This window comes from Ruditapes philippinarum, unplaced genomic scaffold (genome assembly GCF_026571515.1).
Source record: "Ruditapes philippinarum isolate M1 unplaced genomic scaffold, ASM2657151v2 ctg23_1_1_1_1, whole genome shotgun sequence".
NCBI lineage: Eukaryota > Metazoa > Mollusca > Bivalvia > Venerida > Veneridae > Ruditapes > Ruditapes philippinarum.
This window is the reverse complement of record NW_026864815.1, coordinates 579,266-605,910: the sequence shown is the minus strand read 5'-3', so window position 1 is coordinate 605,910 and position 26,645 is coordinate 579,266. Positions and strand designations below refer to the sequence as shown.

The 26,645-nt window shown below is 32.9% G+C and overlaps 2 protein-coding genes across 2 annotated transcripts; one reads left to right on the top strand and one right to left on the bottom strand.

Moving 5' to 3' along the window:
• Positions 1 to 4,931: 4,931 nt before the first annotated feature.
• LOC132726924 (nucleolar protein 56-like) lies at positions 4,932 to 16,555 on the top strand. Its single transcript, XM_060712339.1, has 11 exons — positions 4,932 to 5,007; positions 7,649 to 7,856; positions 8,701 to 8,868; positions 9,141 to 9,339; positions 10,058 to 10,245; positions 10,896 to 11,047; positions 11,565 to 11,665; positions 12,903 to 13,051; positions 13,739 to 13,860; positions 15,387 to 15,561; positions 15,976 to 16,555. The coding sequence occupies exons 1-11, from the start codon at positions 5,005 to 5,007 to the stop codon at positions 16,098 to 16,100; spliced, it is 1,590 nt and encodes a 529-aa protein (XP_060568322.1). The 5' UTR covers positions 4,932 to 5,004; the 3' UTR covers positions 16,101 to 16,555.
• A 1,417-nt stretch (positions 16,556 to 17,972) lies between these two features.
• On the bottom strand, positions 17,973 to 20,487 carry LOC132726922 (uncharacterized). The gene is made up of 2 exons (XM_060712333.1): positions 19,430 to 20,487; positions 17,973 to 18,104 (listed from the first exon to the last, which is right to left on the bottom strand). The coding sequence occupies exons 1-2, from the start codon at positions 20,468 to 20,470 to the stop codon at positions 18,003 to 18,005; spliced, it is 1,143 nt and encodes a 380-aa protein (XP_060568316.1). The 5' UTR covers positions 20,471 to 20,487; the 3' UTR covers positions 17,973 to 18,002.
• Positions 20,488 to 26,645: the final 6,158 nt, after the last annotated feature.

The following is a 26,645-nucleotide window of genomic DNA, read 5'->3' as shown; positions in this document are numbered from 1 at the left end:
CATATTGTGATACAGGGAACGTGCTTTTATGTTTGACTATGATACAAAAGAGAAAGAACATCAAAACACTCGGCAATCTGATTTATACTCGGGGGCTACGCCCCCTCGTACAAATCAGATAGCCTCGTGTTTCGGTGCTCTTTCTATTACTTAAACTATTTGAAATGGTTCTGCTAGAACGTTGTAAAGATAAATTACTTTCGACAATAAACAAGCAACAAGGTGGATTTCAAGAACAATTAGGGACATTAATGACGTCTTTTATTTTGCGCGAGAGTGTATTTTATTCACGTGAGCACAGCAGCAAGCTTTACGTTTGTTTTATAGATGGAAAGCAAGCGTTTGATCGAGTGTGGCATAACGGCCTTTTGTATAAACTGCTTGAAACTGGAATTGACATGACATCATTCCTTACATTCTCAAATTTATACAAAAACATAACTAGTTGTGTGAGGAACCAGGGATTCCTATCAGCATGTTTTCCAATTATGCAAGGTACCAGGCAAGGTAGTAAGTGTTCACCAACTTTATATCTCATCTTCATAAACGGGCTTATCAACGAATTGACAGATAGTAATTTTGGTTTTTGTATGTTTAATATGAATGTATGTGCACCCACTGTGGCAGATGACATGATTCTAGTATCTTTTTCTAGGAAAGGTTTGGAGGAAATGATGTCAATTTGTCATAATTACTCTGTAAAATGGCGTTTTGAGTATAATGCGAACAAATGTGGTGTGATTGTGTTTAACGAGGCGGGAAACAGAAATATGGAACGCCGATGGAAATTAGGTCCTCAAACCGTCAATGAAGTAGTGGAATATACACACCTTGGTATTAATTGTAATAGTTTTTTATCAACCAAGAAATCAATCCAGGACGCTTGTATTAAACTACGAGGAACGTATATTAGTGTCCTTAACAGCGGTTTGCATCCGAATGGAATTAATCCGCTTACTTTAAAAACAATTTACAAATCCGTTGTGATTCCGAAGGCATTGTATGGGAGTGAACTCTGGCACACGTTTGCTGAGAGGGAAATACGTCAACTTGAGATTTCCCATCGTTTCTGTGTAAAGAATATACAATCTTTGAAACCTGGAATAAGTACAGACTTTTCACTTTCTGCATTAGATATAGACTCTATAGAGACAATCATAGATTATAAAAAGCTTGTCTTTTTCGGGCAGCTGTGTAGACTTCCGGCCCATTATTTAGCCAAACAAATATTTATACAACGTTTAACTAGGTACCTGAATAGTGATGGTCAAATATCTGGCTTTATACCTGATATATACAGACTTCTCAAAAAATACAATTTACTTAATGAACTAGATATATATATAAGTACCGGCATATTTCACTCAAAACAACAATGGAAAACACTATTACATCTACATGTGATAATTCCAGAGAAATTTCAGAGGAATGAACGATTAAACCAAAACTTTTCAGACACTATATCAAATGTTGATTATTTGCCAAAGTCCGGGCACCCGTGTGATCTTTGGATTATTGCAACAGTGCATCCAGAGTTACGTCCCATGTGTGCCGTAGCTGTTATGCTTGCCGGAAAGAGAGTTTCACGTCAGTTTACAAAACTATGTAAAAAGTGTGAAAATATTTGTGACGATGTAAATGACCATTTATTGAACTTTTGCCAAGTCAACAATTCAGTCAGACAGTCAGTATGGAACACTATAATTAATGACGTCGGCTTAAACTATTATTTGAAATGGATAAATCAAGCAAGAGCTACTCAAATGGACATGCTCTTAAACTTAACATACGCGAGTGCCAGAAAATCACGTTTTCTACTGTTGCGTTTGATTTATCAAATGTTCAGTTGATTAGGTGTAGCAACAGTGACACAATGATGCTATGTTTGTTATTATCACTTGTTTGTTCTTGTTGTTTGCGCTGTTTGTCATGCATATTTTGATCTGAATACGCTTTAATCGCTAAAGTTGTTATAACGACAACTTGTTTCATAAACGTAAACCTAAACATTTGTTTAAAGTTCAGATAGTTATTCATCATATATCATCAGTTGATAATTAATGAATAATTCTTATCTATATTTCACGTACTATTTTATATTACATGTATATATATATAATTTAATATTGTAATGTCGAGTGACTGTTCGCTAAACATATATATAATAATTTATTTGATAATTACAGTTTTATGTCACTTATATTCAGATAACTTGTCTAACTTTTCGAATAATAGACAAGTGTTGTTTTTAAGTGAAGTATATATTATTCATTTACCAGAGAGAAGTTTCTAGAGTTTCGTTTCGTCTAGAACTCGCACTCTAAAAAGCTTTACAGTCACTCACAATTATGCTATATAAATTCTTTTCATATATTTAGATGTCACGAATATTTGTATTGTTACATTATGTACATTGTATGTAATTGCTGTTATTGTTTGTTCAGCTCTTCAAATATTGGAGGAAATAAAAGTATCTATCTATCTATCTATTAAAAATACCTTCATGAAAATACTATATGTGCGAAAATAAGATCCTATTGAAAACGTGATCTATACGAAAATAAGATCTATAAAAAAAATTACTGTATGAATTGATATATCTGCACGAAAATAAGATCTCTGCAAACATAAAATCTGTATGAAAATAATGTTTTCAACTAAGATTTTTACAAATATTTTATAAGGTCTGTGAATATGAAATACGAAAATGATACAAATGTATGTGTATGAACATAATATCTGTTTCAGAATGATACGAAAAAATGATCAAAATCTGTAAACAATAGGATATATAGCTATATGAAAATAAAACATCAATATGGAAATGATTTATACCAAAATAAAAGATAATTTAAAATACGTGTAATATAAAAATATCTACATTTAGTAAAAGATCAGTATATAGCTTTGTTGCTTTAGTGCTTTAATAAGATAATGCACGGACAAGATGAGAAGGAAAACATTATACAACGTATGACACGTGCACATGGCTGTCGGCAGCAATCAATGCGCTAATACGATGATTGGATTATTGGATTTTCGCACACGATCTTATTAATGCCCATCATTAAAGGTGTTTATTGGCGATTTATCACAGTCACCAATCATATCAAAATATAGATGTCTTATTTTTTTACAGATTTTGTTATCATACAGATATATTTTTACACAGATCTTATTTTCGTTAAAGATTTTATTTTATAAAGACATTATATTCATATAGAGTCGTTTTTCATATCATTCCGATCCAGATTATTATCATATAAACATTATTTTCGTATAAATCATAAAAAAAAATCTTATTCCTACACAGACATTATTTTCGTACAGATCTTATTTTCGTACCTGTAGATATTTTTTATGTATCTTATTTTTGTAAGGATATTATTTTCATTTTACAGATCTTACATTTGTAAAAATCTTAGTCAAATACACACATTATTTTCATACAAATCTTATTTTCGTATAGATTTATTTTCAATAGGATCTTATTTTCGTAAATATAGTATTTCCATACAGGTTTTATATTCAAATAAATATCAATTCATACAGGTTTTAATTGGTTTTACAGACCTTATTTACTAATAGATCTTATTTTCGTAACCTTATTTTCGTATTAACATTATTTTCATACAGCTTTTGTTTCCTTACAGATCTTATTTTCGTAGAGTACTGTTTAGATTTTATTTTCGTATGGTACATATTCTTATATAGATTTAGATCTTATTTTCGTAGTCGTTGTTTCAGGTTATTTTTGCACTTGTTTTTTCTTATATTTTGATACTTTTTCACCACAAACATTTCTTATCTTATAAGAGAACACTTAATTCTTAAAATTTATTTGCAAAATCATTAAAAATAAAGTTAATACTATTTTAAATATAAGTTATGAACCATGTAAATCTTATATAGCCGATATTTTCGTAGACGCAATTTTGGTTATATGTTCATGCGTTCTTTCTATACTAAATTCGGAATATTTACGTACGGATTTATATACATGTATTTACCATGTTTGCCGCACAGACGTCTAAAATTTCATTACAAAACATTTCATTCTTTATTATTTCATTCATACAAATCATTTGATAACACCAAAAAATACGTTTTAATACATTATATCAAAGATAAATCTTATTTTTGTAGACCTGATCTTATTTTCGCTTTACACGGCAATTTGAGCTATTTTCATACGATGGTATTTTGGGCTCAAACTTCACATTTTATAATATTTTGTTTTGTTTCTGAAATTTATTATTTCATTCATACTAATCAATTATTAACAACAAAAATACGTTTTAATTCATTATATCAAATATAAATCTTATTTTCCTAGACCCGATCTTATTTTCGCTTTACACGGCAATTTGAGCCATTTTCATACGATGGTATTTTGGGCTCAAACTTCACATTTTATAATATTTTTTTTTGTTTCTGAAATTTATTATTTCATTCATACAAATCAATTATTAACAACAAAAATACGTTTTTAATACATTATATCAAATATAAATCTTATTTTCGAAGACCCGATCTTATTTTCGATTTACACGGCAATTTGAGCTATTTTCGTATGATATATAATATTTTCGGCTCAAACTTCACTTTTTTAAATATTTTTTTTTTTGGTTCTGAAATTTAATTTGCTGTAAAATCATTCAATGAATGCATAAATATATATTTTACATAATTATTTCAACAGATAAATGCACTATTTCAAAAATAAATCTTATTTTCGTAGCCGCGATCTTATTTTCGCGAAAATAGCTTTATTTTCGGTATCCATCTATACCCATTTCATACTTTTTCACGTAAAAAGTACATCGAGCTCGCTTTGAGGCTTTGCCTTTTTCATATTATTAGGTCCCACATTCCATAGAGCAAACTGTTTTACTACTTTGCATCCTAAATAATATTTAGTGGTGTTCACCCTAGAAATTCAGACAACGATAAAAACAAAGGAAATCAGAAAATAAACCGGATGTTGATAGAGTTTCCGGAAAAATGGTAAACACACGTGGGATTTATAAATTTCTCTTTTTAATACATTTTGGCTCGTCAGTCTGTAAAATATATGAAAATAGTAAAAGTGCACATTAACAAACTAATTTTCTGTGCATGTGCACCGTTTCCTGTTTTGCTTTAATGCCCTTTACGAATGCATTTTAATATAAAAGTTTCATGCCGTCATGGCCATGCTTATGTTTCTAATTGGAAAAGAGTCAACTCGGCCCTATACCAACTCGGCACGGGTCAACTCGGCACGGGTCAACTCGGCCCACTTTACAAAAATATATATAACGTATTAACTTTGCTTTGCATGTTGTTAAGGTAAATGAATAATGAGAAATATCTTATTATTATATAATTTTACATTGTACTTTGTAGATCTACTTCTACGGAAATAAAGTATATTTAGAAAAAAAAGTAATTTATTTGTCTTGCAGATTCGATAAAATTAATATAGATCTAATGAAAATGTGTTTCCTTAGATGCATTGAAAAAATAAAAAACAAAAACGTGTTTACTTAATATCATAAGCTTCTAATTAATTGCAGGTGGTCACTAATCAAATTTGAATGAATGAGTTAGTTGGACACTGAAGGTATTTAAATTTACGTTTAAACCTACCACGAGTCAGAAATACAGTGAGATACGCAATCGGTTATCTTTACTCACTCTTCTACTTATAAGAAAGCCTGTCTGCTGCTAGTTCGGAAACTGTCAATCCATGTATTATAAATAATTACAATAATTACAATAAATAGTGATAACACAAAACTAAATATTATTAATTGAATAGTGGGCCGAGTTGACCCGTGCCGAGTTGGAATAGGGCCGAGCTGACTCGGGGGCCGAGTACGTTTTAGGGCCGAGCTGACCCGGATTCTTTCTAATTTTAATCAACAATTTACCTACGACTGTAATGATACGCATAGTGCATGTATCGAAATCTTCCATAAGCCTTGTCACAAATCCCATGAGTGTCTGCAGGATAAAGGACCAAATAGTACACAAATAAAAGTTATAGACAAATTAGTTCTGGCTTCCAAAACTTTATAAGCTGCTTTTTAACATTTTTGTTTTTCATCAGATGCGGCATTAAAGTTTTGGATTAGACCCGTTACGAAACCTAACCAGAATAACCTAAGTTGATTTATTCTTGTTTTTCACTTGCAAATACACTTGACCCGATCAATTCTTGTGCATTTTACGGTAAAACAATTATTTAAATATCGTTCTATACCAATTCAAGTAATAAAATATTAATACCGTCATTAAAATTGCCTTTTTAACTGTAAAACATCAATTTTCGCCGACTACAGTCGGCCATGACATTCAAGTGCCACGCGAGACCTCGTATGACGTCATTCGCGGGAACAGATTTGAATAGCGTTGTGTACTATATTTAGAACATTTTGTTGACATGATTTCGATATTTTTATTCAAGATAATGTTTTTATTTATTTTCATTAATTTTTTAGTACTTAAATATGATTTTATTGAAGATAAAAGTCAGTAAATCACGCTTTTCAATATCTTAAAAAAAAGTAATTTATAAAAATATTGGAGGCACATGGGTTCATAAAGGTCAATCTCGTAATCACGTGGTCAAACATTTTGGCAATATGGCGGCCAAGTGCCGAAATTTTTACCTGTCGGAAACTATTAGGTAGTTTATGTTCGTAATAAGATTTTTATTTGTCCATCCTTGGCTTATCAACAGATTATATATAGTTTTATCAAGGTATGCTTCACTTTACTTCATGGCATGTTCGATGAATAAATACGAGCGTGTCAGATTCCTGGCACGATTATTGGTGGACTTTCCCTACGGGGTTATCTTCAGCGTTCACGTCATGTCATATATATAAACGGGTACGCTGAAGACCTTAAGCTATAGACAAATGAGATATATGATAGTGAAAGTGAACATAATTTACAGTAACATCATTTTGATATCAAGACAATAAACCCATTCATCCCTTTATTACAAAGTGTTATATCACATATTAATTAAACTTAAAGCCAATCATACTATCAAAACAAAATTATTACACCTACCTGAAATATGTAAATATTCGACATTCAGCGGTTAAATTGCACCAACACTGTAATTGACAACAGTAACTAGTGCCCATAACAGTTGTCTGCAGATATAGATTACATGTGTCTTTGATGTACACAGTAGCAAGGCAAGCAGTGTGTTGGGTTGTGTATACTAAATGTAATTCTTGAAATAATATATTTAGCTTTTGCAGTAATAACTAATAAGCAAGAATATAACCAGGATAACCTTCACACAATGCCTCCCTTTAAGTACTGTCTTATTTTGATGACAATACTTCAACTTCAGTTGAATTGACATAAAGATCTCTCGGATACATTTGGCAAAGCATAGGTGTGAAACCATATAAAATTCATTTGTATAGCATTCTGTTTATTAACAGAACAGGGTGCAAAATCAGTTATTATCTGATTATTATTGCCCAGAATTTTTTCAAGAATTTCCTTTATTAATATCATCTGGACAATTAAAAAGTGTTCCAGGTAAAACAAACAAGTATTAAAGTCAAAATCAGATATGATAACATAACTTGATATAGTTATTCTAATTTAATGAGATATTGGTTTGTTTTTATTTCAGGCTCAGAATATGCTTATACTGTTCGAGCATGCCTCGGGGTATGCTTTGTTCCGGGTTAAAGAGTTTGAGGAGGTGGGAATGTTGCTACCAGAGGTAGAAGCAGGAGTTGGTGATCTTAGTAAATTCCAGTCAGTTGTTAAACTTGCTGCTTTTTCACCATTTAAGAGTGGTACCAATGCCTTGGATAACATAAATAGTATTTCTGAAGGTAAATTCTATGTTGGTTTTTTTAAGTGCTCACCTAATCTTTTCTATACATGTCATAGTCAAACATTTCAAAATGATGTCAATGATTTAACATATAGAATTGAAACTTCTTTATTAATGACTTTTATTATTGTAAATTTTTTAGTAACATAATTTGTCTTAGGGCAGTCATTGAATATCGCGATATAGATACACTTTCACATATCGATACAAGCTAAAAAAAATTTCTTTCTGTTAGTTAATATACCTTTCTATTTTGGCTTATAAGACAAGTTACTTTTTTGCTAGTTTTTTTTAGCTACGTTTAACTTTAAACTCTGTTTTCAGAATGTCAGTGACAAGAATAACAGAAAAAAACAAACTTTCAGTTATTTTGTAGTATTGAATTTTGTAATGTGTAATACAAGCATGCATAACACCATGATCCCAAATTATAATACTTAGATAATTTAAATGTTTTTTATTGTATCTACTGTCAAAGTTGATATATCGATGTATCGTCGATATTTGTCTCTCGATATATCAATACAAAATTTTCCATCAATGACAGCACTAATTTGTCTACAGATTTTTAGGTTTGGAAGTTTAATAATTTATACATTTTACAAAGAAGTAGAAACATAAAGTTCCAGGGGCAGCAAAATCAATTGTCCTTACTCACAGCTTGTACGGAAATAGTGGAAATTTTTCAAGAATTTACTACAAAGATGTAATACGGACATGTTAAGAAATGCTTCTGAGAAAAACGGACTACTAAGTCAAAAGCAGATTTTGCCGGCCCTGCATTAATATATTTATACATGCCCAATAATGTACTAAGAAGACCGTCTATATTTCTTTTTCAGGAGTTTTACATGAAGATCTCCGAGTGTTCATTGAAACAAATGTTCCAAAGTCATCTAAGAAACAGAAGGTTGTCCTTGGAGTAGCTGATCCCAAGATTGGTTCATCTATTGTAGAAGAATTGAAAGTACAATGCCAACACACAGGAGTTATACCAGAGATTATTAGAGGTGAGTTATAGTATCAGAGAAAATTAGAATAAATGTTGTACCAGAAATAATCAATTTTGTGTTGTGTCAGAGAATATTAGAGGTACAGTGTATACCAGAAGGTAAGTTACAAAACAGAATATTAGTGATGGTGTACTAGATTGAGAGATTATTTGAATGTCAAATATTTTAAGGAAATAAATTTGGTTATGTTATTATCAAAAATGACATTAGAAGTTTATCGGTCTTATTTTTATTTAAGATGATTTGTTGGAAAATTTTGTTGATTTTAGGTATCCGTCTCCACTTTCCACATCTTGTTAAGGGCCTTTCAGAAGTATCTGCAAGCAAAGCCCAGCTTGGTCTGGGACACAGCTACTCTCGGGCCAAGGTGAAGTTCAATGTAAACAGAGTGGATAACATGATCATACAGAGTATAGCTCTACTAGATCAGCTGGACAAAAACATCAACACATTTGCTATGAGAATTAGGTATGTTTTGTTGTACCCTAAAACTTGAAGGTCTCTCCATTTTCAACTGAAATAGGTGCATGTCTGTTGTTGGATTTCTCGAATACAGTTGCATAGATTAGTTTGATTTTTTTTATGCAATGTTAAATACCTCGAGTATTTTAAATTTGAGAATATGGGAAAATTTGACAGTGAAATATTTGCATTTGAAGAAATATCTCTCATACTTGTATATGAGAATTTCATGCACCATAAATAAAACATAATGAAGTAATTTTGTGAACATGCAGGCAATCAGATTTTGACTTAATTGTCTGTTTTTATCTGAAGCATTTCTTGATTTGTCCGTACAATATTTATATAGTAAATTTTTGAAAATTTTCGCTTGTCCACACAGGCAGATGGGCAACCTGGGCAATACGGACAATTGATTTTTTGCTGCCTATGATATGTCAATAGATATTTGTCCATGAGTAAAACTTGAATTGTTTTTGAAGTAGCGAAGTCTTTGTAATCTCTGCAATTAGCAGTAACCATTTTACAATATTTTAAAAATTTCTCCTTATCTAAGACATCACAATGAAATTGCAACAACCAAAAGTTATTGCTTTTCAGGGGTTGTATTATTGCTAAGATAAAAAGACGTGCATACATTGCACAAAAATGTTAAATTTCAAAATTGTTTTTAGGTCTTCATAAAGTTGCAATTAGATTTAATTGGCGATGATTATTATTACAGAGAATGGTACTCCTATCATTTCCCAGAACTTGTTAAGATTATCAATGACAACCATATGTACTGTGCCGTAGCGAAGGTGATCAAAAACAGGAAGGAATTTACAGATGATAAAATAGCAGAGCTTGAAGAAATTGTCATGGATGATGCCAAAGTACAGGCCATTTGTGATGCTTCTAGGTCATCCATGGGTCAGTTGTTAATTTTTTGGCTACTTTTGTTTCAAAGAAAAAATGAAGCTATTATGATCTCAGTATTGTTGTTGTAGGGCAAAAATTTTAGTGTAGCCCAAATATTTTGAAACTTGCCAGAATCTTATGAATAACTCAACGTGTTAACATCAGGTGAATATGTATAAGTGAAACAGATGGCTGTACAGTAAAGGGATACAGTGATTGCTTTTGAATTAAATTTATTTTCAAAAATTACTTCTATGGATACATTTTCATGTTGCTTTCATATGAAGTTTTTTGTACCTTTTAAAACAGGTGTCAATTGAATTTGTAATTTTTAGTTTGACTATTTGAAGAATAGGGAGAGATATTATACTCCTCCAGGCGTTGATGACACAATTTGGTTTAATTTTTTCGTTCAAGTTGGTATCTACTGAAGGGAATGGGGTTGAAACTTCACACACTTATTTGAGGGCTTAAAAAGAGGTCACTATCCATGGCCCATAACTCTAATATGGATTCTGACAGTATTATAGGCCATTTTGAAACTAAGAAAATTCTACACTATCCAGGCTAAGCACTGAGAATGGTCGAAGCTGTCCTACTGACAGCTCTTGTTGAAGTGTATTCTAAACTGAGTTTTAACTGAATTTTGTATGTTTTTACAGGTATGGATATATCAGTGGTGGATCTGGTCAACATAGAGATGTTTGCCTCCAAAGTTATCTCCCTTGTTGAGTACAGGAAATCACTTAGTGAGTACTTGAAGAGTAAAATGGCATCATGTGCACCGAATCTTGCTACCCTAATTGGTGAACAGGTGAGTGGAAAACTTTTATATCTTAGGCTGGAATGTTAGAAACACCACTTTTCAACTTGGCTTTGATATTTCTATTAAAGCTTTTCATGGAAGTGTTCAAAGGTTAAGCATGAATTTGGTTCAGAATTTACTTTTGGATTTATAATAATCAATCAAACTGATGAAATTATTCCTATTTTATCTCAATCATTAGTTGCAATCATAACCCTTGAAAAACTGGAACGTTTTTTTGTGCCAGTTTTTAGTATCTCACTACTCACTGAATGTATTCATTGATACACTTTTGGAGTCATGATTTAGTGTCATTGAGCAAAAATCCTAACTGAATAAAACTTTTTTGTGAATGTGGTGCAAGTCACTAGTATTATACTGTCAAGCTCTGATTTCAAGTACCTTTTATTACCAGACACACAAATTATCAGTTGTTATTTAATAACAAGTTTAAGAACAAGTAAATTCAAGGAAGTAAATCATAATATATAGATATAAAAATGATTGTTGTTCAATTATAAAACAGGTTGGAGCACGGCTTATTGCACACGCTGGTAGTTTGACAAATCTGGCCAAGTACCCAGCTTCTACTGTACAGATTCTTGGTGCTGAAAAAGCTCTGTTCAGGTAAACAACAAATATATTTAGCTTGACTAGTATTCAAAGAGTAGGGACAGCTATTGTACTCACCAGCCATTTGCATCACGGTCACACTTTGGTTAAGTTTTTGTGCCCAAGTTGGTATCATTAAAACTACTGAAGGAAATTGGTTGAAACTTAACAAACTTGTTCACTGTGATTATCATACATGATGGGTACAGGTCCCATAACACTTTGAGTTACCTTTTAACAGAGTTATGCCCCATATACATAACATAATCAAGAACTTGAGATTAATCAGGGTTCGTACAGTCTTAAAAAGTGCTTAAATTTCAGTCCCTTTCTAAAACAGAGCTTAAAAATGATAAAAAGTGCTTAAAAGTCCTTGAATTTGAAAACTCTCTTGAAAAGTGCTTAAAAAGTGCTTAAATTCGCTACAAATGTGCTTGAAAATAATTGAATGACAGACTAGTGTCGGTAAAAATCAACAAATAAAAAAACAAAACAAAAAAAACCCGATCTTGTTTATGATATATTGAAGTTAGGGGTTTAACAGGGGGCCATACAACAGGGTGGCAGTTAAGTTTGTATTTGTTGCTATCTTTGTTGTTATTCTATAGAAACTGTAGCCAGAAAATGTATTTTCAACAAGAAATGACTTATAAATTAATATTGGTTAAACATTGTGTAGGATATAGACGCAACAAATTGTGCTTGAAAAATGGAAAAACATGCTTAAAAACTGCTTAAAAAGTCCTTGAATTTTGATACTGGATGTCTGTACGAACCCTGTTAATGCATTTGGAAATATAATGGTGACCACTACATGAACACATTTAGTGTGAATAAGATGTTTTAAATCTTGTATTGTTGGATTTGTCCAACAGCATAGAGTCTGGCTACTCGGTAAATTCATCTATTCAGACAATACTATATTTTGTTTGTCTGCGAATTTTAGCAGTTTCATATTGAAATCTGTTTAATTTAACATTATGATACTGAAAAATTAAACATTTTGATATATAATTTTCTTTTTTTTATCATTATTATAAAGAAATTGTTAAGTAGTTCTTAAATAAAGTTTGACTATTATTCAGATCAATAGTTCTTAAATTAAAGCAGGTAACTTATTAACCCATTTATCATGTAAATGTTTGAGAATAACAAATATAAGTATTGAAATGTCAAATAAGTATTGAAATTGTTAACTTTAAAGATATTGTCATTTTACTCTAATACGATCACTGTGTTTAATGTATTTCAGGGCTTTAAAAACTCGTGGTAATACACCAAAGTATGGTCTCATTTTCCACTCTACATTTATTGGGCGTGCCGGAGCCAAAAATAAGGGACGTATTTCAAGATACCTAGCCAACAAGTGTTCAATTGCATCTCGTATAGATTGTTTCTCAGGTAAGTTAACCTCTTACTTTATTGTATTATGTCTGCTAAAATCAATTGGGAGAATATAGGATTAGTAATCTATGGGTCACTGGTGCGATCATGAGGCAAGGTGAGATTTTCCCATGCCAATTAACTGGGGCAGGGGTGGGGGTTAATGGTTATTTGTCGTCACAGATTTAGAAATAATGTGAATTAGTAGTTGGTCTCTTGTAAAGAAATTTGTAATAAACTGGTAGCTAACTAGGACAGCTGGATGCTGCATGGAACTAACCAGCTCTGGTGTCACATACATATTAAAGGAAACGGTGTTGTGGTCCCAGTAGGGCTAGAATCCGGTCAAGAGGCAGATACCTTAACCACTAGGCCAACTCACCTCTTTTTATTCAAATGTTAAGAAAGGTTTACTTATGTTTAATTTAATTATAACCATCAATTAAGAAAGTTGTTCTGGTTATATATTGTTGGCATTTTTGGAAAGTATGCCTTTCAGTACTGCCAGGATAACTAAAGATATGGTTTATAAATGTCAATGTATCCTTTCTGGGTATCTATTTTAATTAAGAATATGTAAAATTGTTAATTGCAGTGCTGAAGGTTACAGGAAAAAAAAACAACACATTGTATTACAATTGTTTATGGGTTCAAGTTGAATGTATTATAAAGCTTATCTTGCAATCTTTGTTTTTCTTTTGTCAGATATTCCAACTTCAGTGTATGGGGAGTTTCTACGTCAACAAGTAGAAGATAGACTCAAGTTTTATGAGACAGGAGAAGCTCCGAAGAAAAACATTGATGTTATGCATGATGCAATGCAGGAGGTATGGCTTTTGTAGCTCTTCTATTCATTGTTGAAATACAGAATACTTATTATGTGTCACTGCCTCAATGTGTGTTTACAGATGTTTGTACAGTGAACTAACCGTTAACCTGCTGTGGGCAACAGATCCGATCCATTATGACAAGAAGAGACCCAAGATCAGCCAGCACATTCATGCTGTCATATGATCATGGTCTGCACTGATTGATGTTTATTCAGTACATGTTTTGAAATTTTCCCTGAAAATGATGAATGATTATGTCCAGATTGAAAGATGGATGAGTCCATTTAAGATATTTAGGAAGGTTATGGTTAATAAAGAGTGTTAACTTTTTGTGTCGCCTTGAAAAGGTGACATATAGGGGTTACTTTTGTCGGCGGCGGCGTCCGTGTCGGCGTCCGCTAAAGCTTGTCCGGAGCATAACTCAGTCACTATAAGTCTGATTGACTTCAAACTTGGTATGCATGCTTCTTTCAATAACCCGAAGTGCAGTGCACAAGGACCGGTACTCTGCAGTTCTTATTTTTTGAGTTATTGCCCTTTGTTAATTTTCATACTTTAATTTTGTCCGGGCCATTTCTCTTCAACTAAAAAAGCTATTGACTTGAAACTTCATAGGATGATAGATCTCATTAAGAAGAAATGCAGTGCACAAGAACCAGTACTCTGCACTTCCTAATTTTTGAGTTATTGCCCTTTGTTAATTTTCATACTTTATTTTTGTCCGGGCCATTTCTCCTAATGTATAAAAGCCATGGACTTGAAACTTCATAGGATGATAGGTCTCATTAAGAAGAAGTGCAGTGCACAAGAACTGGTACTCTGCATTTCTTACTTTTTGAGTTATTGCCCTTTGTTTATTTTCATACTTAATATTTGTCCAGGCCATTTCTCTGAAAGTATAAAAATTATGGACTTGAAACTTCATAGGATGATAGATTTCATTAAAAAGAAGTGCAGTGCATAAGAACTGATACTCAGCATTTCTTTATTTTTGAGTTATTGCCCTTTGTTGCTTTTCTTACTTTATTTTTGTCCTGGTCATTTTTCCTCAAGTATGAAAGCTATGGACTTGAAACATCATAGAATGATAGATCTTATTGATAAGAAGTGCAGTGTACAGAAACTGCTGCTCTGCACTTATTATTTTTTTAGTTATTGCCCTTTGTTATTTTTCATATTTCATTTTTGTCCTGGCCATTTCCCCTAAACTACATTGTTCACAAGGCGACACATCCGACTCGCGGAGTTCTAGTTTCTTGATATAAATATATATTTGATGATGTTATTATTTAATAATTGTATTTTTTGATACTATTGCTTTTTAGCACATACCCCTGCCAGTTTTTCGGCTGAAAACAGTATTGCATGGCTGTGCAGATATTTTGATGTGACATCATTTTCGTTATACATATATATCCAGAGGCTGCGTAATAAAATTTTATTCAACTTGTTCAATAAATTTAGTATTTAACCTACACTCATTCAATATCCTCTATATATAATGCAATTATGCATGTTTGCAGGCTGCAGTAGTACAGGCCAACCTGATGAAGAAAGAAAAAAAGAAAAAGAAGAAAGAGAAAAAAAGGAAGCAAGAAGGTGGTGATGTTTCCATGGAAACAGATGGAAACACAACCTTAAATACAACAGCTGAAGGCGAACCTCCTGTTAAGAAAAAGAAGAAAAAGAGGCAATCAGGTAAAAGTCTAATCTTTTTAGGGGGATTGGGGGATTTTTTTCCCCTCTGTTACCTGTTTTATGAGACACATCAATAACCGTTACTCTGTTAGCTCAGTATGGAGAAGGCGAGGTTTTAAGTGCTCAGGTCCAAGGATTTTAAGAACAAGGTGTTGATCATGTTTTTCAGTGACATGTAGTTTAAAAATATAATATCTAGTTCTATATCTCCTGCACCCTTCTTAAAACAATGTTTGTTTAGAAGTTTATAGTTCGTCATTTTCCTTGAGAAAATTGTAAATTAGTCTTGAAGAAAAAATGTTCACTCCTTTGGCAATTTCCTGTTTATATGTGACTGACGGTAGGTGATGTAAAGAAAGGTGAATGACTGAAGCTTGGCTGATGATTAATAAGACTTTGTATTATTAATTTCAGATGAAAATGAGGCTAATGTCACCATGGAAACGAGTCAGGAACTTGAGACAACCCAAGAGACAGAAAGTCCCAGCAAGAAGCAGAAAAAGAAGAAAAAGAAGAAGAGCAAAGAAGCTGCAGAATGAAATAAAAATGATAAAAGACAATACTTATAATTGTTAATGAAGTATGGTTAAAACAGCATGCCTCCAGATTCATGCGAATTTTCATGAAAAGTTTTAAAATGTGTTAAAGAGTGACACTGACAGTCTACTTAAATTACCGGAAAAAAGGTCGAAATATGTAAAACTAGCCTTACTGCTTTAGTCAGGAAGTAGAAATATAGTAATAAATACTGCAATGTCAATAATAAATTGTAAAATATAACATGTAAAATTATTTCTTGAATCTAACTGCTTTTCTTAAAAGTGGAGTACATTTTTATCAACTTTGTTGACTTTCTTGAAAGTCTTTAGAAACTCTGGAGGCATGCAGCTTTAACATTTTAATTGTATAGATAATGTGAACATTTTATTTCATTTCTGTAATCTTTATTGAAAACATTTCTTACTTTAGGCAAAAATAAAGAGGCAGATAAATTTTTGTGTTGTTTTTTTTAATAGAATATAAGAGAGGATAGCATGCACTATCGTACATTACGTCAATTGCGAAATGTGCAAGATGTTGGGAAAAACTGGCTATCCTAGAAATAAAAAAAAAAAAATCCATATTCCAAGCTAACTTAAAATGATATGATGACAATCCATATATAATACAATGTAATGCGAATTATTTTTGCTACACAATCGTGTAGAATTTATTGACACTGATGCCAATCCATACAATCGTGCAGAATTTATTTGCGTTAACAAGTCTTGACAATTTTTTTTGAAAGAAATTTTAAAGTTTACAGTTGGATTTTTCTTCTAAGGTCAAGCACATTGAAGAAAGACTTTTGAAGTATAGAATACTCGGTCTTGAACAAATTATTATAATTTAAATACATTGTTGCCTTTTTTTTAAAAAGGAAAAAGAAAGATACATGGGTTTGCCTATGAATACACAAAAACGTAGAATTTGAAGAGAGGTAACTGTGTAATGGGTATAGCTTTACGTTTAAAATTAAAATGATGCATTGTCGCAGTTCAACTGCAGATATCCAAAGATATTGGCTCCCAAATATTTTTAAAGTTGAATTGAGGAACTCAACTGAGGTCCAAAAGCTTAAAAACATAACATTTGAGCCGCGTCACGACAAAACCAACACAGTGCGTTTACGACCAGCATGGATCCAGACCAGTCTGATCAGGATCCATGCTGTTTGCTATTAGTTTCTCTACTTGTAATAGAGTTGGTAAGCGAACAGCATGGATCCTGATCAGACTGCGCGGATGCGCAGGCTGGTCTGGATCCATGCTGGTCGCAAACGCACTATGTTGGTTTTGTCGTGACGCGGCTCATTTGTCAGTCTTGAAGCTCTTAAAACAGAAAGACCTGCAAAAGAAATTATACATGGAAATGAATTGAAAATCGTATTTGTGTGATATTCTTTGCTCGATTTGAGTGAAAAGCATTGCAATATTTTTCACTTTTGATTATAATAATTATTCTGGAAAAACGGAGTAAGCGAAATATCTGGAATTTTATAAGTTGTACAATTGACATTAAAAAAGACACTTGACTGAATGATTTAATCTTTATTTTAGTATTTGTTGAATTTACACCAAAAAACCCCCCAAAAAATGCTTCTGTTAGCTAAACGATTTAGTCATTATTTTAATAATTGTTGAATTTACATTAAAAACACTTTTGTTGACTAAGTGATAAAGTCATTATTTTAATAAGTTGTTAAAATAACTTTAAAAATATAAAAGCACTTTTGTTGACTACATGATTAAGCTATTCATTTTATTATTTGTTGAATTAACATTTAAAAGAGACTTGTGTTAACTAAATGTTAGTCATTAAATTCCTATAAGGAATATTCAATTGTCCGTAATACTTGTCTTGCCCGAGTATGTGATGTTGAGCGTCCATTTAGCTAATTATTACTCTGGACTACTGTAACCACATAAGAACTTTCCAAGCTGCCTTTTCTTCTTGACTTTATCTCGTTCAAAGTAACTGAAGTCGAATTCGTCCATGTCATCCTGCAGGACAAAAATGAGCTTGCATAAAAAAGTGTATTTTACTTTCACTAAAAATAGAAATATAAACCCTTGATGCGATCGAAATGCTATTTATATTGTCCTTTTTATGTATGGACAGCCATATCGGACCGCTTCTGAATGAACATTCCAACAAACGGTATCTAAACCTCTAATAAGCAAATGATTAACAATAAAAAATCAAATTTGAGCATAAACAAATAGTAAACCTGTATATAAGTAACATGTATATGTCATTAAGGGCACCAGACCCGTTACCAAATCTTACAAAATAAAAATAAAATACACACATATACACACACGACAGTCGTGTGACATCGCTTTACTATATATAAGGCGGCTGTTAAATAGTTTTTTGAAGACGATGCCTCGTCGATTATTTAAAGTGCTTATCCGAAGTTTGACGAAAAGGACCGCTGGATAAATATAGAAACAGGCGTCCGATATGGCTTTCCATAGTTATGACATGCAACTGCAATCAATGTAGACTTAACATTTGCAGATATATTGCTGACATTTGAAAACATTCGTTACTATAAAACTATACGATTCTTTTAATGCAATAAATATTCTAACATTTTCTTATACGTTTAAACGAGATTTCATGACAAGGGTCGTATTTTATTACATCATGCGAGTTCAAGAAAGACTTATGATAATATGTGCGTGTATATTTATCATACATTAACAACTGATTTTTCAGCTTAGACTTCTGATTTAGCAATGATCGAAGTTTTATTACAATCATTAAAGGAACTTCACTGAGGTCAAAAAGCCTAAAAGCATAAAATTTGAATTTCTTACATAGGTAAGCTGGGACTCTTTAAAACAGTAAGATAGGCAAAAGTTAATAAAAATATATCTTGAGAATCGTATTTTATAGTATTTTCATCCCGATTTGAGTGAAAAGCGTTGTAACGCGTGACAACGCTTTTCACTTTTGAGTCATTTTTCACAATTAGAATATTCAGGAAAAACAGGATGGTTGAATGATCTGAAATATGCATACAAGTTATGTCTAGACCTACATCAAATGGAATATTAATGTCGAAGGAATATGTTCAGTCCAGTCAAGTCAATAATTTAAAACCTCAGTGGAGTCCCTTTAACTAAAATATTATATTAGAACCAAATTTAAAGGTGATTAGCTTCTGCCAGGCTCTAAATACTTCTGGCTATTCACGTGTCGATGTCTCAAAAAATAATAAAGTACTGTTAAAAATTGGAAGCTGGGCAAGAAACGTGAAGAAATTTAGGTAAAGGGTTAATTAAAATTACGGAAGTAATTAAACAAACGAGTGTCTTACTTTCTGTCCTTTGCACTTCTGGAGATTTTGCCATATAACATTGACTGCGGTGAGGTCGTAATTGTAGAGGGGCACAATACACTGTCCAATTGGTTCAGGAATAGAGAGAATGCCTGGCTTATTGTACAGTTTTATCTTTAATTGAGACTCCAACAACTGAGCCAGGCTGGTCTTGAATATGAACGATTCATAGAACACTGGATTGCGTGTGGAATGCTTATCACGACCCGTTTTCTTCTGCAATTTCCCCGGCATGAAACATATTTTAGTATATATCCCAATGTTGCCGCTTTCATTTTCAACAGCTACATTTGACCCTTCCAAGATGGTGACTTGGAACTCGCTGGTGTCATTGAATAACTGGAACATTATCTTTAGCTGTCCGTATATACTTGGGATTCTGAAACATTCCGCATCAAATATTGTTTTAAACTCGTCAATAGGACATCCGTTTACAAATTTTGTTTCTTTGGTGAGTTTTGGGGAATATTTGATGATGTCATCATATTCGGAACCAGGACACGATGCAGTTTCCTCGCAGCCTGTATCGTTTTCACAGCTGGTATCGCGTCTGAAGGAGCTCCTTTGTTCTTTTGAATAATTTATGCTATTTACGTCTTCACCGGTGTCACCTCTGGCAGACCTGAAACTATCCACATTATAAGACAAACAACGCTTGAGGGATGGTGCACTTTTGGTGCTTTCTTTTGATGCAAGGCGTCTGAATTTTGACTCGGACTGTGTCCATGGACTACGTATTGGATCGTTCATCAGTGATGCCGCTTTTATAACTCTACTTGATCTAGAATTATTTTGTGTTTGTGATCTCCGCTTATGCACAAAAGAACTGGACCGTTTCAAGCCAGACATGTAATCATTCTCTGAAGAAAGTAAAGGAGATTTAGATTTCTTTTCAATGTCATTATGTGGCAGGCAGTCCCACTGGAATACTTTCAGGTCAGAGGCGGAAATTTCAGGCTTATCTCTCAGCCACTGTTGGCCACATGTCGGACAACAATGAGGGACATCTTGAACTTTCATCTCGGTCTCACTTTTTTGATTAATTGTTATCTTCGGAATATCAACCCATTGTGGAACAAGTGATGTTTTTGAAGCCTGCAAGCATCCTACACTTTTTGATGATTTAATATTTAAGCCAACGGATTCTAGAGCATCCTTTTTAAAGCTTCTGGCGGTTGGGTGCGTTTTTGGGGGTATAAACTCTATCTCGTTGCCCAAATTGTTCTCGTATTTCACGGAAGCCCTTTGACGTAGCCTTTTGCTTTCGTTAAAAAAGCTTTGATTACTTTTAGAAATTGACATTTCACCATGATTACTTTGATTAGGAGATGATATGTTTTCTTCTTTGTTTATTTTCGTCTGTTTGTCCGCTTGGGATAAAAACCATTGTTTAGCCGTAGAGAAGAGGGTCATGCCGACGTTTTTGCCTTCTTTATCCATTTCTGTTAAAAAAGAACAGCTTCAATCTGAAACAAAACATAACTGTTGACATAAACACACGGTTGGGGTCAATTACATTTAAATGTAATGTATAGCAATTACATTGCCATATATGTGCATTTCATTACAACTGCATGTACAATCGCATTTATTTTTCATTTTTTAAATATAATACATTGCATTACCATTACGAATATAGAGGATATTGAATGAGTGTAAGTTCAATACTGAATTTATTGCACGAGTTGAATAAAATTATATTATGCGAGCCTCTGGCGAGCATAATATTATTTTATTCAACGAGTGCAATAAATTCAATAATGAACTTGCACGAATTTAATATTCTATTTATCACATACCCAAAATAAAGACCGTTTCAAAAGAAATAAGAGTCATTTTTCATTGACGGGCCTATAGTATAACGCTAACATTTAGCGCGTCATTACACTATGTCTATATAACGCTAATGACGTCACGTCAAAATATATGCACGGCCGTGCAATACCATATTTACGGAGTCGCAAAATCGGCACGGGTGTGTGATAAACTTTGATAAAAGTAATGTAATACACTGCATTACATGAACTGTTATATAATTATGTAGGAAACTCGCACGCACTTTAAGAAAAATAGCATTTGCAAAATAATTAGTAATTAACACGCATGTGAGTGAATTAAACTTAGCCATCAGTCTTTCAAATCTATCTCTGTTTTTCAACATCATCTGTGTGTCAAATTTATCCTTACTACTGTGTTCCGTTATAGGGCCATCGCCTTTGCAAGTCGGCAACAAGAAGGGACGAAGACGAAAACGCGAAAATACGGAGACGTGTACACGCCACTGACATACATTCGATCTTGTCTAAATAATTTCAGTAAGTCAATTTTTCGAATTATTTTCCGATGTTTATACATTCGGATAATAGTTAACTACTGCAATGCTATTCAACTTGAAAATTGTTCATTTCTGTTCCATTACTTTAACTTCAACTGTAACAAGAATTTGATCAGAATAAAATTAGCATTCAAAATAAACAGATGACATGATTCATCTAACATTAATCGGAAAATAAATTTCAATTCGTTTAGGGTTTAGTGAATATAAAGTAGAGGTATTTAAACGAAAGAAATATGGATCTTGCAGACCTTACTTAACTTGGTTCATAATATGATTATTTAATTTGGATTGAATACTTTTATGAATAAGATTCACTTTAGAAAGTCAGTACATGCAATACTTTCATTATTTTCGCTCACATGTTATAATCAGGATCCGTGCTGTTCGCTTACAAACCTATTCCAAGAAGAGAAACTGATAGTGAACAGCATGGATCCTGATCAGACTGCGAGGAGGCGCATGCTAGTCCGGATCCATGCTGGTCGCAAACCCACTATGTTGGTTTTTTTCATGACGCGGCTTATTGTTTGTGACACATGAATTAATCATCTAGTAGACTCTAACATTGCAATTAAATATTCTTGTTCTGAACGAACGCGAGACTTCATTAGGTGAACTAAGTTGTAAAATGAAATAAATCGTCTGGCCAATAAAAAAATTCCTGATCTCAGGTAAACTTAAGTAATAAAATCAAAATAATTTACTTTTGATACCTGAATTGAGTAGCGTTATTAAACCGATGGAAAGGGACTTCATGTTTTACATTAATATTGTCTCTGATATACTCCGGGATCAACATAAGCGCATATCCACAAGAATATATGATTGCATCAGAGAAATTTCTACGGCGGCACAGATGTAACATTTTCATTTATCTCAATGGGAACGAAATATCATCTCGTGCATGGGATTTATCTCGTTCCATTATGTCGTTCCTACGAGATAAATAAAAATGTTCACGTTCCCTACGATTGTAAAGATATGACGCGTGCTCTTCTTTATCTATCTCGCTGAAAAAAATATACATGTCACTTCTGTGCCACCGTAAATTTTAACCAAAGAGGTAAAATTCTGTTTTATTCATAATTGGTATGCTTTATTCATTTTTTTATTCGTTAAAGCCGACTTGACTATATTTTATCATATTTCTCCAAGAATTTTTTTTTGGAATTTTCCCATTTAGTCTACAAGTGAAACACCTGAATTTTTATTGTGCTAGACACTATCAAATACTTTTAAAAAATATCATTGACAAAAATTTACAAAAACTTTAAATACTACAGACCATAAATCGCCATTATCAGTTTTCACTTTATTAAAACAAAATTTAAATTATATGTGTATCTCATTATATAAGTGTAAAAGGTTTATATATTATATATTTTATTTACCACCGTCTTTATCCAATAATTTCAAATATAGCAATTTAAATGTGTATATCATTTTGGATTTAGTATTGTTTTAAATATATATTTTTCTTATATTAATGTGCAAGTAAAGAAGATATGACACTCACCTTTTCTCTCTTGTTTGGTCGTCACTGACAGAAATGTCCTAAATAAACCGGCTCTCCTTTTTTTCTTGATTTTTCTTTAAAAAAATCTTTGTATGGGTAGATAAGAAGTTGTTTCGGAAGGTTTGGTGATCGTATAATTTTCCAGAATATCGTAGTAATTGTCGACTTGGAAAGATGTGCTAACCAAATCTAGGATGGTTATATTAACATATTTGTTGTGTTTTTTTATTACGTATTATATATCTATTGATCTTTAAAACAGTAAGGAATTGCTAAATTTGTAAATTGAATATAGATACGTCAAGACAAAACAGTCATGTATACAACTTATACATGCTGTTACTTATTTTGTGGTAAGAGGGTAGGCCCCTATACATGTATGCAGTTTGAAAATGTTTGATATTTACAAGATTTTCGAATTCGTTGGTATTCAGAGAGTCCATATGAGCCGTGTCACGACAAAACCAACATAATGGGTTTGCGACCAGCATGGATCAAGACCAGCCTGCGCATCCGCGCAGTCTGATCAGGATCCATGATGTTCGCTATCAGTTTCTCTACTTGTTATAGGGTTTGTAAGCGAACGGCATGGATCATGATCAGACTGCGCGGATGCGCAGTTTGGTCTGGATCCATGCTGGTCTCAAACCCATTATGTTGGTTTTGTCTGTCATGACGGGGCTCAGATAATATTGAGTCATGTCTGTAGGATCTAAAATATGCATTCACCAGTTTGCAAAATACTCTATGACGGAAATATGACATACATTAATGTGACCTTAATTTCGGTTAAATTGTTTGACATTTTTACAAGATATCAATTAGTGAATGCACTAACAGCCATTACATAGAAGGGGCAAACCCATGTTTATCTGAATTAACAATTCGAACGAATTTCCAAGGTTATATAGTAAAATGGTACAAAATACTTAGATAAAGAGTACTTCCATTTCATGAAGAGACAGTTATTTCTCTTTTTTTTCCACAGTCCAACAGCTCGCAAACTTGACAGAAGAATTGCCAAAAATACCACATGCCATTTATTCACATGTACATCTCCTTTAAAATTATTGCTACAATTGTTATTTCTACAAGAGGCCTACCAAATTTAAATACAGGGGTACCCACAAGTTTGGCATATACTTCATGAATACGGAAGCCCTTTAAAATAGCTCTATCAACACCTTTGGAGAAAAAAAACCAGAAGCCTTGGTAAGGTACCAATATTTGAATACTTCAAGAAAAAATATGATTTTGACCTTAATGCTTTTGCGGCCGGTCCGTAAAGGCGACAATTAATATTGTATATAAGCAAACTTTAGTAATTATCTTAGAAGAACACCACTGAGGAAATTGAAGACTTTCTGGTCAGTACTTTGAGAGTATTGAATCATTGTAAACGGTCAATATGATACTTCTATACTAAAGCTTAATACTACAGATATTCGGTAGTAGACAAATGTACAGCCTATACAAACATCCCAATGTATAAATATCAAAAAGATAGCAAGGAACCCGTCTACATGTATACAAGCAGCCTACTATGAACCCTAGAGGGTGAAAATCATTTAACCGATAGCAATAACTAATTAAATCAAAGGGCTGCAAGCTCTATGATATTTTCTGATCTTTGCAATCTAAATCGTACTGTATATCTGTATGTGTTTTCCTTTATAAGTTTATTTTTATGTACTATAATTCATCTTGCAGGGCACCAGAGTTTGATACATACGTAATTAGAGTTGCATCAAAAAGTCATTTATGTTCATTTTTAGCTCGACTATTCGATAAGAATAAGTAGAGCTATTGCAGTCACCCGAGCGTCGGCGTCGGCGTCGGCGTAACCACTTATGTTAAAGTTTTTGTAATAGTTCAAATATTTTCAAAGTCCATAGACATATGGCTTTGGAAACTTTACACACTTGTTCACCATCATGACCCCAACCTGGAAACAGGAGGAGGTAACTCTATCAAGCATTTTGACAGAATTATGCCCCTTTTTCGACTTAGAATTTACGTTTAAGTTTTTGTAATAGTTCAAATATTTTCAAAGTCCATTGACATATGGCTTTGAAACTTTGCACACTTGTTCACCATCATGACCCCAACCTGTAGACAGGAGGAGGTAACTCTATCAAGCATTTTGATAGAATTATGCCCCCTTTTCGACTTAGAATTTACGTTAAAGTTTTTGTAATAGTTCAAATATTTTCAAAGTCCATTGACATATGGCTTTGAAACTTTGCACACTTGTTCACCATCATGACCCCAACCTGGAAACAGGAGGAGGTAACTGTATCAAGCATTTTGACAGAATTATGCCCCTTTTTCGACTTAGAATTTACGTTAAAGTTTTTGTAATAGTTCAAATATTTTCAAAGTCCATTGACATATGGCTTTGAAACTTTGCACACTTGTTCACCATCATGACCCCAACCTGAAAACAGGAGGAGGTAACTCTATCAAGCATTTTTTTTACTATCACGCACTAAGAATAGTCGAGCGTTGCTGTCCTACCGACAGCTCTTGTTTATGATAGCCACACTTTATCCTTGCATATCGTGGCTATTTCCTTAACAAAGACACTAAAAAAAGAATTTAAAAAATGTTGACTCGACTTGTATTGAACTCCAGACCTCTCACACACTAAACGAGCGCGTTACCCCTGCACCACGGAGAAGTTTTAAAATCAATGGCTGAATAAAATCAAGTCATTCTAAATTTAGAATTTCAAATGCATTTCGGGTTAGGGTAATTTCGAGATCTTTAGTTCAAGGTAAACCTGTTGTTTAAAATTGAAGTAAATAATTTAGCAAAAATCTTCTCGCCCAAACAGTCCAACATGTAGAAACTATATATTCAACTACTCTGCAGTCAGATTTATTTGTGTAGTATTCGGTAATCGACATCGCTAAAAATAGCATTTTCATTGATTAAAATCATATTCATCCGCGTAATTTGTGAGTGTGCATTTATTGACAATTCTATAAGCCAACGCTACTTTTAAAGTTTGAATGTGTAGTAATGTGTTGGACACTTGTAACAAAAATTGTTCTTTCTTTTAAATTGCTGGTTTTTAAGCAGTTTTGAGTGAGAACTAATTTGCGTTGTTAGGTCTGTTAGGAAATTTTGTGTTAGACCGTGGATGTTAGCTATGTATTTACTGATCTGCGATGAGAAAATACAAAAATGCTCAGCAGATGGCTAGCACCAATACTAAAGTTGTAGCTCACATTGGGCCGTTAGCAGACTACAACTGATCAACCGATCTTTTCTGATAGCTCACTTTTAAACATCAACATACGGCAAACATCCAGTCTGTACTATGGACCTTCAACACA